The following is a 21517-nucleotide window of genomic DNA, read 5'->3' on the forward strand; positions in this document are numbered from 1 at the left end:
ACATGGTAAAGGACAATGCAATAAAAATAGATGCAATAAGAATTCAGAAGAGAGCCCAATTATTATTCTATGAGGAAAATTACCTTTTCCATGGGTTACATCAACAGTCCAAGTACAATTCAGAGAATTTGGATAAAATTCTGGGTAACCAGGTGATAAGATTGTTCCGCTAGGCCCTCTAACATCGCCTCCACATAATGCTGAAAATACAAAGAAATCCAGTCTTATTAACAGTCATACTTAGAAAGACAGAGGCTGAACAAACCAGTCTCCTCCCTTGAGTCTGGTTTTCTTAGCTTAAGCTACTTCCTAGTAAATAACAGGAGTGTGTAAAGACCTCCTCCAATACTGGGAAATCATTTCATCCATTGTAGCAGCACTAGAGAAGAAAAGGGTATGTAATAGCCTCAGAGAATTAACACTGGCCCCAACAGAATGTAGCTCAACTTGCCACATTTGAATCTGAAGTACATACTTATACAGTTCTAATTATAAGCAACATTTGCATATACTGGTTGTGAATTAAACATGAGCAATTAATTGTTTAGCAGCCCCTCTTTTACTAAGCTTAAAGAAAACAAATTGTTAATTATATAATTTTTTTTTCTTTTAAATTCTTAAAGGGATATCTGTCATTCCTCCTAGAATTCTTTTTAAAATATGGAAGTAAGCTGAAAATTTTGAAGGCTGCTTCTGGAATTCTGCATTTCTCTGGGAAATATCATGAACAAAAAGGTATTGATTTTTTTTTTTTTTGAGAGAGAGAGTATAGATTTTTAAGTAGATGCTCCAGATAATGAAAATAAATAAATGTTTATGAACTGAGGTCAAATAAATTAAATTTTTATTCAATGTTCATTTATTCAAGAACAAATCACAGTCTATAATGCCTTCTACTACATTCAATAACCATCAGTGGATAGGGTATGCAAAAAATTTTTATCAGTGTTGTAGGATGAGACATACCCCCAGGATGATCTTTCCTCCCCTAGCATATCACTAGTCATGTAGTTTAACACCCCTGGCCTTTCATATCGCTGGGCATGCAGTTCAAACCCTCCCCTGACCTTTCCTCCCCTGACATGTCAATAGTCATGTGGTTGGAACAAAAGGGTCTGGAGAATAGCTTCATATGACTCCCATACAATTCCTTGCAAGAGCACTTTCTTAAGCATTAAGTCTTCTCCATAATGAGGTTCTGAGCCACATCAAATAATCTTACCAACAAAACTTGGGTCTGTTAACCACAGAGACAGAGTTTTGGTCAAACTAAAGATAACATCTAGGCCTCAGTTTTGTTTCAGCTCCAGTCCCAGAAAAGCAGCAAAACCAGAGGAAACGGCACCATGACTAACATCAGGACAAGATGCAGTGACTAATGACCTCCTTTCCTGGTGCCCACCAATCAGTGGAAACCAAGACCTTGAAAGGACACACCTGGAAAAGCTAATGAATATTCTATTGAGAGTCTCCCCTGAGACTTGTCCTAAAGCGCCCCCCTCCCTTTAAAAACCCTTAAAAAGAAGGACCCCATGTACCCACTCTCTATTTCTAGAGCATGCCTGTGCCTTCCCTCTCAGGTGCTTATCTGTGCTTTCTTTCTCCTAAGCTACATGGGCCCTTCTTTTGACTCTGTCACTTGTTTTCTGAGTCCACCCAGCCCACCTGGCTCACTTCTTCTACCTCTGTGACTTTCTAAATAAACATCCCCTTGTATTTGAGTTCTTGGCTCTGAATTCTCTCTTAGCAAATTTCAAGGACCAAGATCTAACTTCACAGGTAACATCTGGTATTGTTCACCATTAACAAAAGAATCAATTTTTACTCAGAAATATATGTACACAGAAAGTATAATTGACCTCAAAGTACTCTTTCCATATGACATAATTGATAGCAAAAAAGGACAATGTCACATTTTTCAATCACACATTTCAAGATGTACAGAGTATCCATAAACTATTAAAACATATTTTTATATAAGAGTCTTAAAATAAATATGTGGTATCACCGAGTAAACAAATCTATAATTACACTTTCATTTTAAATAAATTTAGGACACTCTGAATGTGGAGAATGTGGGCTGGAGGCAGTGTAGTAGAAGGCCAGTGCATAGGATCTGGATTTAGGCTGTCTGAGTTTGAATCCTGACTGTGATCAGCTGGTGGGGTGACACTAGGCAAGGTAATGAATCTTTGTTTGCCTTCATTTTCTTGCCTCTACATGTAACTTAATTCTAGCCTGGATTTTCCCCATGTCTTTCAGGCAAATGGCTTCTGCTACACATCAGCTAATTCTTAGAAAGATTCTGCTTGCAGCTTGAGTGTTTGAAAGAACAACCCTATCGTCAGGGGGTGCCTCTCCCAAAGAGGAGGGAAAATAAATACAAAATAATGACTGTCCATCAAAGTTTTGCCGCGCGGGAGCCGCAAGATGTGACTGAGATAAGCAGGGGTCAGTGATCTGAAGGACAGGGAACAAGGAGAGTTAGAGATTTCATGCTCTTCCGTGGATCCCTGTTGGTGCCTAGATGTCACTAACCACCTCTGCCTTGCCTAAGATCTGGGTAGTCGAACAACAAATTCTGCTTTTATGCTTTAAAGCCCGTTAAAATTGGGTTTCTGTCACTTACAATCACAAGAATGCTGACTATTATAAATGGTACTGTACAAATACAAGAAAGATATGCTGATGATTATTTTCAAACCTTGTTATAAAAATAAATTGGACTAAAGCTGCTACTAAAAATGATGGCACCAACAGTACTTGAAAATTTAATCATATAATGAACAATGTGATCTTCCACTTAGAAAAGTATAGAAGCTGGAAATAGTGTTATAAATAAAAATTAAAACCCAGAACTAAACACTGCATAGATTTACATTGTGTGCTTTTTAATAAAGCAAGTATGAAAGCACTTTCTAATCTTAGGGAAGCAGTGCCTTCCATTGTATTTTTATGTCTTTCCTGAAAAATGAAGCATTTCTGAACTATTCTCCATGGAAACAAAAACTAATAAGGGCACTAGTATGCTATTCATCATGACCAGGGACATGCCACAACAGGGCAGTCTGGGTACCCTGCCACTGTGCTGTGTAGCTAGCTAGCATTTGAATTGGTACATGTTGCCTTCCAAGGCAGGGGGTAAATGCTCTATTCCATCAGTGCATTCATCTGATACCAATTTGACATTTTCAACGCTATTTTGTCAAAAGGCCCATGCACACAATACACACTTAAAATGATTTTCTCAGCACTTTAAAAAAATACATATAGCATCCTTATGTCTGTGATAGGTTTGGGTGATTATAAATATTCATTCTTTCTTTTCTTTATTAATGGTGTGATAACATAAAATTTCCAAAATATAAAATATTCATAGTTAAGTCTCGTCTTTTATAAAGGCTATATTGATTCCTTTTTGGTTTATAAATCAGTTCATTTTGCCTATTGAATGAATTCTTACCATCACAGGTTGGAAGTGGATGACTCCACCAGTGGTTTTTTTCACAGAGAAGGGGCTCTTCATGGCTTAGCCTGTATCCTGGGTCACAACTAAATGAAACAGTAGATCCGATTGAGAAATCATAACCATAGCGACGGCCATGTACAGGTATGCCAGGGTCCAAGCAAGAATAGGTGTTCACTGTTACACCTGGAAAACAAAGAGTAAGCTTGATGGGAATCAGATTTGCTGAAATTATATCTTCACACAATTGTAAATGATGAATTTTACTAATAAATTAATGTAATCACAGCTTTATGTTAAAACCAACAATTTATTTAACAAATTTGTTTTGATATTTCCTTTGACATCCCCACAAAGACCAAATTCAGGTCATTTTGTTATATAAGAACTCTATGAAAATATATAATTATCAAACATTGTATTATTATAAATGATATATATAATCATAGCATTAAGTAATGTTTCTTGAGCTTATTCTATTCCAGGAACAACACTAAAAATTTTGCAAAATTTTCTTCAGTTAGTTATTAAAAGAATCCTATGAAATTAGTTTTACCATGAACATTTCATTTGATTGTTAGGTGACTCTGACTCTGGAGCCCTTGCCAACAGCCAATATTATACCTAATATTTATTATGTGTTTTTAAAATTTTTAATCAACTTTTAAATTGGAAGTTTATCATTTTGATAGCAAATATCTAGAAGAGTAGAGGCATTTTGCCATATATGAAAGTATGATCACCGGTATCTTTCTAAGTAAAACTGTGCATCTGCTCTTGTGGGTACTTGATGGGACTTTCTTTTACCTTTTTTTTTTTTTTTAAATATACTTTTATTGATTTCAGAGAGGAAGGGAGAGGGAGAGAGTGATAGAAACATCAATGATGAAAGAATCATTGATTGGCTGCCTCCTGCACACCCCCACTGGGGACCGAGCCTGCAACAGGGTATATGCTCTGACTGGGAATCAAACTGTGACCTCCTGGTTCATAAGTCAATACTCAACCACTGAGCCATGCTGGCCAGGGTTGATGGGACTTTCAATAACCTGTAGTGTACATTGGTGTCTCCTGATGATAATCTTCCTTGAGATGTATAATCTCTAGCTAAGGCCATATCATGACTATGCCCTTCGCTTTAATACGACATTTTAGGTTTCAGAACCTTGGCACTGTTAATTTTGGGGCTGTGTAATTCTTTGCTGTGTCCCTGACCTGAACCTTCTAAATGCCAATAGAACTCCTGCCGTTATGACAGTCAAAGATATCTCCAGATAGTGTCAAATGTCCCCTTGGATGCAAAAATGCCCCCAGTTGAGAACTGGGGTAAAAGATAAAATATTTATCTTAATGTTCCTAGAAGGGAGATTTAGACAACAAATAACTATGTACTTATTTTATATTCCCCCAAATAATAATTAGCATTTTAAAAATTATATACCATAGAATCATAGAACAGACTACGGAATCTCAGAGGGAAGGTGCAAGAGGGTGGGTGAGGGGGAAGTGATCTACCAAAGAACTTGTATGCATATATGCATAACCCATGGACACAGACAACAGAGACAACAGGGTGGTGAAGGCCTGGGGTGGAGGGGCTAGAAGGAGTCAATGGGGGGAAAAGGCAACATATGTAATACTTTCAACAATAAAGATTTAATTTAAAAAACTCTATGTCTTATAAAATCCTATTCACATGAGAAAGTTTTTATTTGTATTAACTACACAATTTTAAACTAAAGCTAAACAAAATATTTAAAAAATAAATCTAATTTTAAAGAGGTAAAGAGTACATTTTAAGTGTATTTATCAACCACATTCATTTCATCTAAATGTTGTTGTTTTTAATGAGAAACTAAAATGTGTCAGAAAAATTTATGTTCAACACAATTACTTTGACCTGATATATTCCTCTTCTAAATGTGACCATTATTCTTCTAGGCACCCAGTTCTTTGAAATACTCATTCATCATGAATCCCTCTCAGAAATTTTTTTTTTCGCTCTATAAAATATGTCTGAAATCTACCCTCATTGAAAAGCATAATGCAATTTATCCTCACCCTACTCAAGGCCTTCATCACTTCAAGTCTAAAACACAAACAATAATGTCTGGCCTTTATTTCAGTATCTTTCATCTCCCATCTATTTTATATACCATTTTGGACATATACATCCCTAAAACCTGTTATTTCATTGCTTTGTACCTTACTGTTAATAGCACCATGTTCAAAGTCAGCACTCTTAAATTTAAGGCTCCCAAACTGAACTCAATATTCTTAATTTCCATTATTTCCCCATAGTCATTCTCCATTTCCAGTCAGGTGATTCTCTTAATTAGTTTTATGCTTTAATTCTCTGCCAGGAATACCCTCAATTGTCCCTTTATTTTACACAATTGCCTCAATCTTTAATAGACAAGCTCAGATCTCCTCTCCTTGAAGTCTTGATCTAATGCTCCAGTGTATATATGACTTTCCTTTACTCAGGACTCTTATGTTGGAGTGATATCTTAAGAATTCATGAAAATGGGGGTTTGATGGGGTCACACAAAATGTAAATTATGGAAAAAGCAAGATCAAGCCAATTTAATTAATCAAAACTGATTTTAATTCTTTCAGATTACTCAGAGTAGAGTTCAGTGAATAGTATAAGGTTAATCCTTTGATTTGTCCTTGTCTTTCCAACTGATACATGAAACAAGATGATACGTTTCTTTTATGTTCCCAACTGTACTGTACACACAATACATCTAAAGAAATATTTCATAATTGATTGACAAGCAAATAAGTCAAGGCAATGCAAATGTTGCAAAATTTAGAAACTCAGAAAGGTCATGATAAACAGATAGTATAATTTACTGATAAATAATCATTAAAGTTACAATGTAATTGCTAGTTAAGCAGGTTTAGAACATTCTTACATTTTGGAAATATACATAATTTTCAAAGTTCATGTCATTATAATGAAATACATTATCACCTTCTCATTTATTGTATTTTATAGAACTTGCTTTTTACTAAAGTAAAATCTCAAAATAGGTTTTCTGCTTATTTGATTATTCGATGTGTGGATGAAAAGGGGGTGTATGGAAAGTAACCTCACAGGCTCATCTAGTCAAAAGTTCCTATCTGGGCAGGTCATGGTGAGTAGTCACATTCCAGGCATATGACTCTTTTAGTAAAAGGTTTATCTTTGCCTTAACCAAGGCCTGTGCTTTGTTGTTTTTGTCCATAGGTTAGCACAACATTGAGATAAACATAACCATCCTCAAGAGAGCACATAATCTTGTTAGCTGTCCTATAATCCAATCCCACCTTGCTTTCTCCCACCTTCATGTAATCTTCCTTGCCTTCCCTCTAATCTAAATGCAAAAAATAAATTGCAAACTTCCATTCTCTGAAGCATTTCAGATCTTACTTTCTGGCAACTGTCATCAGTTTTGACTCAAATAAACTCATAACAATTCTCTACAAGTTTGGACCTTTCTTACCTTGACATCTAATATAATAAAGAGGCAATATGCAAATTGATCATCACTCCAACACACAAGATGGCTGCCCCATGTGGTCAAAGATGGCCGCCCCCATGTGGACAAGAGATGGCCACCACAAGATGGCCAGCCGGGAGGGCCATTGGAAGGTTCCAGGCCTGCAAGGGAGGGCAGTTGGGGATGATCAGGCCTGCAGGGGAGGGCAGTTAGGGGTGACCAGGCCAGCAGAGGAGGGCAGTTGGGGGCAACCAGGCCTGCAGCGGAGGACAGTTGGGGGGAACCCAGGCCTGCAGGGGAGGGCAGTTGGGGGGGACCAGGCCTGCAGGGAGGGCAGTTAAGGGTGATCAGGTCTGCAGGGAAGTGTAGTTAGTGGCAATCGGGTCAGCAGGGGAGGGCAGTTAGGGGCGACCAGGCTGGCAAGGCAGGGAAGTTGGGGGGACTGGACCAGCAGGGGAGGGCAGTTAGGGGTGACCAGGCCTGCAGGGGAGGGCAGTTGTGGGTGATCAGGCCTGCAGGGGAGGGCACTGGGGGCGACCAGGCCTGCAGGGGACAACAGTTAGGGGCAACCAGGCAAGCAGGGGAAAGCAGTTGGGAGTGACCAGGCCAGCAGGGTAGGGCAGTTAGGGGCAATTGGTCCAGCAAGGGAGGGCAGTTAGGGGTGACCAGGCTGGCAAGGGAGGGCAGTTAGGGCGGACCAGGCCAGCAGGGGAGGGCACTTAGGGGGGACAATCGGGCCGGCAGGGGAGCAGTTAGGGGTCAATCAGGCTGGTAGGGGAGTGGTTAGGGGGTGATCAGGCTGGCAGGCAGAAGCAGTTAGGGCCAATCCGGCAGGCAGGCAGGCGAGCAGTTGGAAGCCAGCAGTCCTGGATTGTGAGAGGGATGTCCAACTGCCTGTTTAGGCCCGATCACAGTGGGATCGTGCCTAAACGGGCAGTCGGACATCCCTCGAGGGGTCCCAGGCTGGGCTGGGGTGCAGGCTTGGCTGAGGGACACCTCCCTGTGCACGAATTTTGTGCACCAGGCCTCTCATATGTAATAAAAACATATAATCATTTTAAGTCTGGGGTTCTCTACCCCCTCCCATTATAACAACTGCTATTTAAATTGTACATTCTTTTTTATTTCTAGCATTTTCCATAGTTGGAAAAAAGAAGATTATCTACTCATGCATATGAAAAATATGTCTTTAGAGATGGGTCTCTGTAGCTATGGATTTGTTTTGTACCCATTTATAAATATACTAGAGGCCCAGTGCACAAATTTGTGCATGGGTGGGGTCTGGCTGGCCTGGCCCCAATTGGGGTGAATCAGGGCTGGGCCTGTCAGGAGGAGGAGACGGCTGGAGGTTGGCGGGCTGGCTGGGGGGAGGGGCCATGAGTGATTGGCCAGCGGGCCCCACCCCCAAATAGGGTGGGGGACCAATAGGGTGTCAGAGGCCATGGGAGGGACCGTGAGGTTGGCTGGCCAGCCCCACCCCCGATTGTTGTAGTGGGGGCCAATCGGGGGCAGAGCTGGCTGAGGGGAGGGGCTGCGGGTGATTGGCCGGTGGGCCCCACCCCTGAATGGGGTGGGGGTGCTATACGGGGTCAGCAGCCAGGGGAAGGGCCGTGGTGGTTCACCAGCCAGATCCACCCCCAATTGGTGGGGTGACCGGGGGTAGAGCTGGCTGGGGGGAGGGTCCACGGGCCAATCGGGGTGGTGGGGACCCATCGGGAGCAGGGCCAGGTGGGGGAAGGGCTGCAGGAGGTTGGCCAGCCAGCCCTGTTCCCCCATCAGGCCAGTTCGCTGGCTGTAGCGGGTGTCATAGCATCCGGTCATTCCGGTTGTTATGGTGTTCCGGTCACTGGCTTTTTATATATATAGATTGTGTTATAAAATATTCAGACCACCAAAGACTTAATTATATTTGTATTTTAAGAAATATGACATAATAAACAAAAGTATTTTTTCCTGGGGATGGGGAAACTGTACAAAAACAAAAATTGGATTATGTTCCTAAAGTCTATTTCATGTTGTTGAAAAATCTAGCGCAGAGTTTATTAAAATATATAACTTGCAAACTATTAGCATTCTCATAGGTCAAGGAGAGCTCCGATTTTTAAAAAATCTAGTTTGCCAAATAATATAGTGCTAAACTTAAATGTAGGGAAACAGAATAGGAAAATAAAAAACACACTGGCAATACTTACTTTCATAATGAATCTTGAAGCCATTATTAGAACGGCTGTTGTCTGTTGTAAATAGAAGGTATATAAAATTACTGCTACTAAATAGAAACTGGGGCACTTGTGTGCCATTGTAAGATCCAAGCAAGGGTGATAGAAGATTTGGCCCATCGTGTACTTCCAGAACATCATAATTTAGTTCAGTCTGAAATCTAAGAATAAGAGACACATGTGAAATACATTTCTTAGCATAATAGTATATAGGACATAATACTTTAGATTGCTATTTCAATCACTATTTCAATTTTTTACCATTTTAGAATCTGCTTTAGCCTATTAAACCCAAGTATCTCAGTTCCTATCCACTCTGCTACTCTGGCTGGTGGCTGGTTTTATTTTTAGATATTTGGTTGTTGTTGCTCCTACCATTTTCAATTTTTTAAAAATAAGATACCATTGTTTTGTAAACTGCAATCAATACAGAGCTCCTTTTAACATGCTTAACATGTAAGTAAAATAGCATTTTTTTAAAAAATTTCTTCCTTGCACTTCAAGATCATACCATATTCTAAATCTGTATCAGAAATCTTAGCTGTGAAAAAACTTCACATGGAATCATGGAAAACTGAGGATTTTATTTCCTTGCCCATAATGATCCTATAGACCAGGAAATTCTTTTCCCACTTTCACCAAGGTTTTCCTACAGATCTTACAGTATTCATTCAGCTTAACCACCTCCTCAGGAAACCTTTCCATGACTTCATAGTGTAGGTTAGTTCCCTCACTATATTGCCACAATGTACTGTGTCTTTTGTGACATTAATCATAGTCATGTTCGCTTGTTTAATAACCGTCTCCTTGAAGAGTCCATAAACTTCATGAGGTCAGACAGTGTCATCTTTGCCAATGCTTTGCATGTAGCAGACATGCAACGAATATTTATTAGATAAATATAAATGAATGAATAAATGTATTTTAATGACAAAAGTATCCTTCTTTTCTCTAGGTTTGTTACTAACTTGATAAACAAGCACTCAATAATTTGGGACATTCCAGTTTTAACCATGCATTTTCATCCTTTCAAAATGTATCTTGCATTACATTTTCAGTAACGCGTTATCTCTGGTACACTTTAGGAAATAATTTTGAGTTGAAACGTCCATTAATGTTCAAATAATCACTTTTATTGTCATATCTACCAGTCTTTTCATCATTACAGGCATAAACTACATTATTCTTTTAAAAAAATAACAAAAGCAGACAAGTAAAACTCAGAACCTGGTCAAAACAAATTGAGTGGGACATTTAAAAATTAAAAACTTTACTTCATTATAAAATCTCTGATATTATTATGAATATGGCATGCAAGTAGTCAAAATTAAGTGTGTAATTTAATGCTGTTAAGAAGTACAATTGGAACACCTTTCAATATGTACTACTGTTACATTCTGTTAAGCAACACACTTAGTAAAATGAATGGATTTCGTAAGTTTATCATAATTTTCATTTTCTAACCTGGAATATATTGTATTTGTCTAAAATAACTTTTCCAATAATATAATCTAGAATAGGAAATGTACAGGAACACAAGTGTTTGTATAAGAATGCACAATCATGCAACTGTGCATTGTGAATCCATAATTGGTTGTTTTGTGGTCTTTCTATTGTAGTATGGAAATTGGAGTTTCACTTTGATAGCTAGTCAGTTGATAATAACCGAATTAAAATGCACAGAAGAGTCAGGGATTACTTTGAGCTGAACCATAAAGAGACTTAATTCTTAATAGAATAGGACCAATAACTGGTGATACAGAGAACATTGTGCAGTAGGAGTGAATCTTTATATAGAAAATCATCACAAATTTGCCCTAAGGGACTATAAAAATGCATTATACTAACAAAGGGAATAGGATAGGGTTACACAATAATTTGAATTTCATTTTGTATTTTAAAATTATTTGTGTAAATGTCTCATTAATTGTTGATTAGATTAATAAATTTATTGTTTATCATAACTTATAAAAGCACTAGATGATATTAAAAAATGAAGCTGGATCTAATCTTACCCAATTTTTGTTCTTTTGACATTCTTGGTGTTAATTCAAACCTGTTTTGACCAAATTCTGATAGTTCTCATTGATTAAAAAAACACACAAAAAAACTGCTCTCTGGAAGACTGATACTGATAGTTTGTGGTCAAGTAGTTGAAGACAGGAAAAGGAATAGAAGGAACAGAAAAGAGGATGAGTTCAGTTAGGAGCTGCCACAGATTGAGAAAATTTAGGAACTGTGGGAAGATACAAAGCAAAAGTTTATCTGTAGATCAAAGGATAAGACTTGTTAACTGTGTTTGACTATGTTAGGAAGAGATAAATGCTAAAAACCATCACATATGCCCATTAGTATTATTGGCATTCTGTATTGTATTTGATACAAAATTATATTTCTGAAGATTTCATTGATTTAAGTATTTGAGACAATCTTAAGAAGCTAACTAATGGCTTATATTTATAATGTTTTTAGGTTTTATTTCTGTAAATTAATTCTAACCAATCACTACCCTGGACAATATCAGAAGAAATAAAATAAAAAATATCTATGCCACCATATTAATTATGTTATCTGATATTTAATTTTTTTCAACAAGATTAATTTAAGTTATTCATGAGTACTAGAAAGTAAGTAACATAACTTTATAATAAATACAATTTGTTATTTGGCACAACATTCTATTAAAACATATTCTCTGAATAGGAGGGACTATTAAAGAGTTGGCATTATCCTTAAAAGAGCTTGGCTGGAATTCAGAAGGAAATGAGTTTTTTCAAGAACATAATTCTTATATACTTATATACTTCATAGATAACTTGTTTCTTAAAACAATCTTCAGGGGAAAATGAAGCACCAAGATATTATAAGGTCACAAAACAAGGAAGTGATAGATGATTTCATCTATCTGACTTGAAGTGACTATTTTATGCCATTACCCCAATGGATAAAACTCTCATTTATTTTTTTAACTTGCTTTGATACTGAGCTACTATTAACCATGTGACAGCTTTTTAAGATGTATATTATTTTAAGGAACTAGTTTTCTGACGAAGTACATGGAAGTACAGATAGCTCTAAAGCAAAATAGCATACCCTTAAGGGGTCTTCGGAAAGAAGAAATGGAAGATATTTAATTTTCCTTTCAAATAACTCCAACTCAAGAATCTTATTGGCTTGTATGTATGTGTCATGTTTGACAAATTCAATCATCAGAACTTAATTCCACTGTATTAATATATTTGTATGCTTATCACATAAATGCAATGCTTGCAGAGGTTTCTTCTTTTTTTTTTTTAAGAAAGGGGTTTGGAAATGCAATGAACAATATAATTGGGAAATATATTAATCCTTCTATTTGGATTTCTCAATAGCAGTCCAATCACAGATCAGAAGCTTCATTCTTTTAGTAATTGATATTACAATCTTTTACCATACAGATAATTGTAATACTAATTCAAAATTGTAATACTAATTTTCCTAAGAAAAATATCAACTAACCAATCATTAATATGAATTAATTTGATAAGAGTCATTTTCCTGGAGGACTTGTTTGTGTAGGTATATGAGTAGTGTAACTGCCATAGGCTGCAACAAGGTACTGATTTGAATGTGTTATAGCACCTTTGCCTCCTGAAATCTAGTACAGAATTTACAGGCCCTTCAAAGTATAGGACAACTAAAGTCATTAATTTAAAGGTCACATGTTCATTACTCAGTAATATGAATATATATTTAAAGCTCAAAGGTCCATCTTACATATCCCAATAGTGCTGATACAGCATTAAACGAATAAAACCCAGCTTGAAAACAGGCTGAAATGTGAAAAGGTGGGCCAATCACCTGAAGCATTCAAGGCACAACAATGGACTATTGGAGTAAAACTTTCCAATGATTTGGTAAATAAAATGGAGGAAGTCAACTATTCCTTTACATAATATCTTTTCAAGGTTAAAAGAAATTCCAGAGACCTTTCAAATGTAATTTTGATAGAGTGTCCGGGTTCAGCTTCAATCACCCACTCACAATTCAAAGAGTCTTTATAGTATCCTGGCCATCCTGGAGAGAGAATCAGTCCGCTGGGAGCTGAGAAATGGCCACCACATGGAGCTGAGGAATGAAGTCAGAGAGTGAAAATAGAACTTTCAGAACAAGTTGCAGGAACTATTCCTACTCCTATGATTTGCACAGTGAATCTCAGACTTATTAAATGCTTCTTTATAAAATTTTTAAAGTAAATTGCATTCACTCTTCTACTATTGAATGATTATTTTCCTTATAAAAGTAAATTGCTTTTTTAAAATATGGCATAACTAAAATAATAATAATAAAAGGCATAGCTACATACTCAGCATGTCAGAAAAACTAATCATTTCAAGTCCCCCAATAATATCCCTTAAATACATTCTTGTGCCTCCATCATCCTTTTCATCTTCAAAGCTTAGGGGAAAAATATGTTAGTTTGTTTCTCTCTTTCATTTTCTGATTTACATTTTCAAACACTGCTAATTCATGCTACACTATCTAAAACTTTAATTTTCCTTTTTCCAGAGTCCCTACTACTGTTTAGGCCTTCATTGATTCATTGATCTTCTCTGACTTCCCATCTGCTAATGGCTCTCTTGCTTCAGTCCAGCTGTCAGAACGTTCTTCAAATTAAGTTTCATCACACCATTCCCCTTTCCTAGACATGTATTATCATCCCTTTCCTTTTAGCATCCAGGTTATTGAAATACTTACCAAGTATTCCATATCTGCTTTTCCCTACACTTACAATTGAAACCATAATGATAGCATTAGGTCTCTTAGTATAAACAGCTCATTTTGTAGATAAACAAAGTTCTAAGAAGAGCAACTTGCCAAAGTTCACAAGATTTGAAAGTCTCCAAAGTACTTTCAAGTCAGGTTTTACAAAATGAGACCCCAAAACCTGTCCTGTACCATTATTCCCTGTAGTATTGGTAAATAAAACTACCATCCATGGAGTTGCATAAGCCAGAGAGCTATAGCAGTCATCTTTCATATTTCCATTATCCTTCCATTTCCTCCCTTATCCAATCCAGTCCAAAGCTCATATATATTACTGATTTCAGAGAGGAAGGGAGAGGGAGAGAGAGAGAGAGAGAAATATCAATGATGAGAGAGAATCATTGATCGGCTGCCTCCTACTGGGGATTGAGCCTGAAACTCAGGCATGTGCCCTGACCAGAATTGAACCATGACCTCCTGGTTCATAGGTTAATGATCAACCACTGAGCCATACCGGCCAGGCCCAAAGCTCACTCTTATATCTCTATTTCTATAGTCTGTAGCTGCCATAATAGTTTAAATTACCATCATCTCATCCATGAAGTAAACCCTCTTAACTGACAGTCCTAACCGGTCTCTTCATTCACATTAGCTATCCTCCATACTAGAGCCATTTTTAAACCACAGATCTGATTATACCCTTCGATGGCTTCTTTTTGTGTTGGTAATAAAGCCCTGTGTGATCTAGCTGTTTCTTACTCTCTAGCCTAGACTCTGCCCTTCTGCCCTTCACTCTGCAGCCCAACTACATTAGCCTGCTCTGTACCTTCAGGAGGTACACGTAGTAAAACATGGAGTGAAGTGTACTTGAATTGTTGAAAATTATTCAGGAAGAAAAAAATAAAGTGCATATCAGCTTTTCAACTCCTTGGAGATCATTCCCAAGGAACTCCCATGTTGTATTTCTATTTTCTTTAAATCCTTCCATTTAAACTCTATCCCCTGTGTTTTTATTTTTGTTGTTTATATGTTTCTTTCTGTTTTACCTTACAGAATTTTAAAAACTGATTGCTCTAGACATTATTTTATATTTTTCATTCTTCAAATAATTTGGTATAACCCAAATAAAATAGGAAATATTTATAAATTGTCCTAGAAATCAAGCATTAGTGAACTATGTCAATTTGAAAAAAAAAAAATGTAAAATTGCCAAAATTTATTATTTGTATGAGAAAAAAAATCCTTTCATATAAAACTAAACTCTCCTCCTTAGAATTTAATTGTTTCTTAAAAGGCTTTTAAAGGAGACCATTTTCATGAAGATTATTTACTCTTTGTTATAATGACATATAATTAGGTCTCCTATAGGGTTATTATGCTTTTCAAAAATGAAATTATGTGCATAATAGTTATTTAAATTACTGAATTGTAAATGACATAGTAAAGTATTTTAGTGAGAGAAGGTCCTAGAAATATGGAGAGTTTCTGACAAAAATTCTTCGTATGTGCTGGACTCCCCAAGAGGGTGTGAAACCTAAGAGAGATGCTCGGTGCAGGTCAGTCAGGAAAGTCTCGCATTCACATTGATAAGCAGCCACATGGCAGGAAAATGAGCACATGGAGACGCCATGGTAGCAGCAGCAGCAGAGTATGGAGTGGACAAAGTGCAGGGCAGAATAAGGAGAAACCAAGTATAAACTAAACATTCAAGAGAAACACACACACACACACACACACACACACACACACACACACACAAACACACACACACACAAAAAAAAAAAAAACACACAAACCTAACTATAGTCTTAATAACAATACAAACAGAAAGGCAATAACTTAGTTGCCCAAATCTTACAATTTTATCATACCCATGCACTGTTTATATTATATAATTAATTTTCTTTAGATACACTTTTATTTTAGCTTAAATGACCTCTTTAGATTTGCCCTAAGCATACATACATAAATTGGGAATCAGATATCTGAGATTATGATTGAGAGAGTCGAGTCAGTTAGAACCCACATAATAAGTCATGAACGGGGTATCTTGAGCTCAATTTTTTTGGAAAGGGATATTGAATCTTTTTCTCCTTAACTAGAGCTCCAAATTGTCAATTCCAAAGCAAATGGAAAGTTTGCCTCTATACCTTGTTATGCATTTTGTTTTTCTTGTCAGGGAGGTTACAAAGATAACAATATTCAAAATATGATGTCTCTACCAGGAAGGGTCAACTTGTTTTCATTAGTCTTAACTCAGTGTCTTAATTAAATCAACAGCTTTGAGCCAACAGCATTCATCCAACTCTTCCAACGTATTTTATTAAATGTAATCCTCTTTATCTTTAAAGCAGTCCAGTGAATGTATTATGTCCTAATTATATTCAAGAACATGACCATGTAATCCAGAAGGCCAGTATTTCATTTCCATTTTTGTTGAGGGGATTGTTTTAGATCAAAGAGGGCATAGCTGGCTACAGTTCAAAGGGCGTAAAAGACAAAGAACCAAGTAAAAAGAAGAGAAGATAGTATACATGCATCAGAGCCTCTGAGTCCCAGAGGAGAAATGACTATGAAGAAATTAATGCCTGGTAATAAGTGAACTGAACAACAAACCAATTTTACTGAAATGAATAGTAATAAGAACAGAAGCAGGAGACCAGTTTGGAAGCTATCGCAGTAAACAAGAGTGGGGATGATGATTGCTGGTACCAGGCTGTCAGTGGTGGAGGAAGTAAGAAGTAGATGTGTTTTGAATATATTTCAATGATAGAGCTAAGAGATGTTTCTAACTGATTGCATATGGTTGGTTGCTATAGAAAAAAAGAAGTCAGAAATTACTCCAAGAGTTTCAGCCTGAATTACTGGAAAAGGGGAGTGCTATTAAAGATGATGGAGAAAGTTTGTGACAGTAGCATGTTTAGAGTGATTGGGGGTGATCAGATCAGTTTCTGACAGGATAAGTTTGAGGTACCTATTTAACACCTAAGTGGACACTTTAAGTAGGAAGTCAAATATATGAGTCTGGATTTCAGGAAAGAGAACTAACCTGGAGATTTAAATTTGAGAAACATGTACATAGGTGTTATTTAAAGTTGATAAAATAAAAGACTGGATAAAAATTACTAATAGAGTAAGTGGAAATAGAGGAAAAAAAAAACACTAGCAGAGATCAAAGACATGAGGAGAAACCAGGAAGATAAAATAAATGACCCTGAGTAGTATATTTAATAAAATGAAATTCAAAAAAGTATACAACTGCCCTAGCTGGTTTGGCTCAGTGGATAGAGCATCAACCTGTGGACTAAAGGGTCCCAAGTTTGATTCCAGTCAAGGGCACATGCCAGGGTTGCAGGCTCGACCCCCAGTGGGGGGTGTGCAGAAGGCAGCTGATCGATGATTCTCTCTCATCTTCTGATGTTTCTATCTCTCTCTCTCTGTCTCCCTCTGTGAAATCAATAAACTATATAAAAATAAAAATTAATAAAATAAAATATTAAAAAGAAAATATACAATTTTTAGACTTGTGTAACTTCTTTTTTCCATGAATAATTGAATAATTTTATAGCTTTAAACTACTGAGACATTTCATTTAAAAAAAGGTAAATGGTATACATTTCAGATTTTATAACAAAATAACAAATACATTTTAACCCAACTCTCATTTTTGGTCTGCAAATAAATCCTTCTCATCTTACAGTCTATATGAGTACAGTTTAGTAGTATTAAAAATGACATTCACCAATGAATAATAAATCCTCATACCTAGGAACAATTTTCTTCTGTGACTGAAACGGAGATAGGAGACAATTTATGTCTAACTGTCTTGCTTTTTAAATCAAAAAGTTCTAGATGACTTAGTGCTCTCTGACACCTAGGAAGAGAACTTTTGTGTTTTGTTCTGAGTCTCATGGGATGGTAACTCTTTCAAGCTCTTTTGAGATGCACTGGTTGGTTTATTACTGGCAAATACAGAAGCAGCCACTTATAAAGTAGAAACACAACTCAGAGGTTAGCTTGAAAATAAATGTCAAAAAATTTGATCTCTCTCTTCTTTTTTGTTTTTAAAACAATGTATAATTACTTAGAGTGAGTAAAAGATTGTATTTACCAAGCTTCCAAGGAGACAGAATCTTAACTGAAAACTATTAGGATGGATAAACTAATTTTTCCTAGGGGTAGAGTACAGTGCATTGGGTAGGTCTTGTGTTAACTGAGGGTTAAATACGGAGAAAAGTTTCTGAATACATATGAGTAAGAACATGGAGCTGAGAGGAAAGAAGAACAGTTTCATAATGATAGAATTGTGTGTACAATCATGAGAGAGAAAACATGATGATCATGATGATGATGATAATGATGATGATAATGATTTTTACATGTATCAGCTACCTTGAATGGGAAAATAAGGGGAGATGGCTTGAAAGATAAGTCATCTGTTTACTGCACTGTATAAAACTTTCCTATCCTAATTCTAAAGAAAAAAACAAAGTAAAAATCTTCATTATTTGTTAATGCTTCTTGAATAACTATAGTTCCTGAGTCTGCCTGAATCAAGTCAAACTACTCAACTGAGCCACATTGGCAGCTAAATTATTGGAAAATACTGTATTGCCAAATGGTGGAAAGAAATCAGATACCAGCAGAATAGCAATGCAAACCCCAAAGGCTATAGTAGAGACTTACTCTGAGATTGAAATGACAATCTGGGGAGAATGCACAGTTCAAGATAGGGTGTGCCAGCTAGACTCTGGGAGTTATAGGATCAGACTTGAGCGGTGTTACACAAATTTACAAAAAGAAGAAACTCCAAAGACTTTCCATGAAATAAGTCTCTGGAGAATGGTTCTTATGGAAGTCCGAAGTACAACCAAATTCTTGGAACATTGGGATGTTTTCTCAAAAGGGAAAGAGTCTATGGCTTCTACCCACTCCTTTAGCCTATCACACTCCCCCAGGGTTTTAGTGGCTGCTGTTGGATTTCCAAGTAAAGTGACCTTAGTAATCACTAAATCAAGTCATTTCCCTTTTACAAAATGCCCTTTCCTACTGTTCATGAGGGGCTGTATGGGCTAATGGGAACACTTGTCAGTTGTCAATGATATCCTTCTTGTATTATTATTGTTGTTGTTATTACTGTTAAATAGAAAAATGTTTACTTGTAACTATGTCTCTATAAAAAGTGAGAAATGACACCTCACACTTAGGTAGGTAGTCTGCTTCATCCACTCACCTATGAATTTCTGTTACTGCCTTGCTCCTGTAAGCATCTGAGGTCATGATTCCTGATCTACAGCTTTGGGCAGCAGGTGCTATCTGTGGACTCAGACCCATCAAGACCTCTTCCTAATGGCAGTCAGCCACGCCATATTGGGGGAATAAATATTCAGAGAAATTTGAGCTCAGTGCGACTTGTTGGAATGGTATGTTTGGAATATAAGGTAAACTCAGAAATGGTTAAAAGCTAGACATTCACTAGGAAAAGTTAGGAACTGATGGGAGGATCAGAAACACCTGCAACAAGTTCATGGCAGGGTGGACTTTTGGCCAATTCACAAAATAACCACAGACTCAAGCCCTCCTACAAAGGGAGTCATCAATCTGGTGAAGCAAACCAGAGCTGAGAAAAAGGTTTGAACTGTGGCTGTACTTAAGAAAGAAAGCCTCAAAATATAGATTTTAAACTAAAAATGGTAAAAAGAGACAATGAAGAAAGAAAATGCTAAGATCATTTGAGGTTAGACAATAAGGCAGTCTCAGCTCCTTGGATTGGCCTTTGTTGAGGCAGAATGTAGGTGGCAAAAATTAGTGGGGTTCCCCAAGTCCAATAAGGAGGCCTCTCTGAGTGGGTCAGATATGTTACCTAAAATTTTGCCTTTTCTATAGCAGCGCTGGTCACAAGGAAAATTCCAGTGACTAGAAATCCTGTGGGATTTTTCTCATTGATAAAAAGTTTCCAGGATTTGAGGGTCAGTAGTGGCTCCAGTTTGCATCGCTCAGTGCAGTAAAGGAAATCTAGTTGCCCACTACTCCCTTGACAAATAGAATAAAGTGAAAGCAGCATTTTATCCATGTGTCAGGACATACAGACACTACACACATACACAGGTGAAAAGAGAAGTAAATCTAAATCAGTTATGCCATGCCTCTTTCCTCCCTTCTCAAAATTTGCCAGAACCTAGGCTTGTAGAAGGGACTTTGAAGAACGCAATCTGGGTGAGCCTGGCAGTGCCCTCAGCGACTGCTGAAAGTAATGCTGTCCATATTCTGAGTAAGAAAAGGGTGTGGTAAGAGGAATCCCAAGGGAGAAGATTCTAAAGAGATAAATCTCACTTTCTGAATTTAGTGAGGAGACTCACAGGTGCCCAACAGGGGGCATGGACGGCACTGAAGAGAAAAACAGATGAGTGTAAGGGCAGCAGGGCTATGATGAGACTCCCAAGCAGGAAAGGAAGATGTTTATGCAGCTGGATGAGTGGGAGACTTTAGTGGAGACAGATTTTTAGGAAATGTCTAGGAGGTACATCACGAAAATCCCTGTGCCAGGAGATCTGTGATAACCATCTACACCATTTTTCATGGCTCTGGGACGTATCTTTGAAGGGGACACCATGAAGAGACTGGCCCCAGATTGAGCCAGTCATATTAGGCTACCAAAGCATGAGAGGAGTCCTTGATTGTCACTAACCTCAGTTAGGCTGACTGTGCAGTTCAAAGTGAATGATTTCAATGCTGAGTACAGTGATTCATGTATTTTGTTTTCCATGAGCAAAACTGAAATATCACAAGGCTTTAATAAACATCTAATCTTTGATCCTCATGAGAGAAATTGATCAACCCATTCTAGAGAAAGATTAAATTTTAACAAAGATAGGCTAAATCTATCCTTATTTTCATGTTAATGTTGAACTTCAGGTCAGTGAATAAAAACATAACCCAATTCTGTTCAACAATCTGAAATTAATCTAAGTTCAGCTGTGGGATCACAGAACTGAAACACATTATGATATCATAACTCCCTTTGGTCTAAACAATTCTTATTAAAGGACTAGGGCAAATAAAAAGTTTCCTTTCACTTTTCTCCAAGATTTTCCACAGTTTTAAGGTTGAAGACTGGTTGACATGAGTAAAGCACTAATTTGGCAATATGTCTAAATTTCTAGATAAATGAGATAGAGAGGAACTGTAGGGAGAGGGCAATATTTGAGTAGGTTGAAGCCTTGATTTTCTTATGAAAACATTTTATACTGATCTCCCTTGCTCTATAAATTCCAATTAAAACAAATGACTTCCTACTTTTTAACTTTAACACACAACAATCCATACACATAAGCAGCTTTTTTTAAAAAAATCCTCATCCGATGATATGTTTTTCATTGATTCAAGACAGAGAAGAAGGGAGAGGGAGAGAGAAACATCGCTCAGTTTACTCCCACATGTGCCCTGGCTGGGAATGGAACCCACACCTTTCAATGCACAGGATGATGCTCTAATCAACTGAACCTACCAGACAGGGCCACATAAGCAACTTTTAATGATGCATTTGATTTTGGAATGTTTTGTGTAAAGATAATAAAATATAAGTAGAAATTTATTTG

The 21517-nt window shown here is 37.1% G+C and overlaps 1 protein-coding gene across 3 annotated transcripts in view; it reads right to left on the minus strand.

Annotated features, from left to right (window-relative positions):
- The window catches only part of CSMD3 (CUB and Sushi multiple domains 3), a 923077-nt gene that overhangs the window by 350943 nt on the left and 550617 nt on the right, over positions 1-21517 (minus strand). For all 3 annotated transcript variants that reach the window (XM_054708474.1, XM_054708473.1, XM_008143384.3), the window contains 4 exons: positions 13142-13280; positions 9147-9334; positions 3464-3652; positions 84-200 (listed from right to left, as the gene is read on the minus strand). In XM_054708474.1, coding sequence (XP_054564449.1) covers positions 84-200; positions 3464-3652; positions 9147-9334; positions 13142-13280 — 633 coding nt within the window. The remainder of the gene's footprint in view (positions 1-83; positions 201-3463; positions 3653-9146; positions 9335-13141; positions 13281-21517) is intronic.

Source organism: Eptesicus fuscus, chromosome 19 (assembly GCF_027574615.1).
Source record: "Eptesicus fuscus isolate TK198812 chromosome 19, DD_ASM_mEF_20220401, whole genome shotgun sequence".
In the NCBI taxonomy this organism is placed as follows: Eukaryota; Metazoa; Chordata; class Mammalia; order Chiroptera; family Vespertilionidae; genus Eptesicus; species Eptesicus fuscus.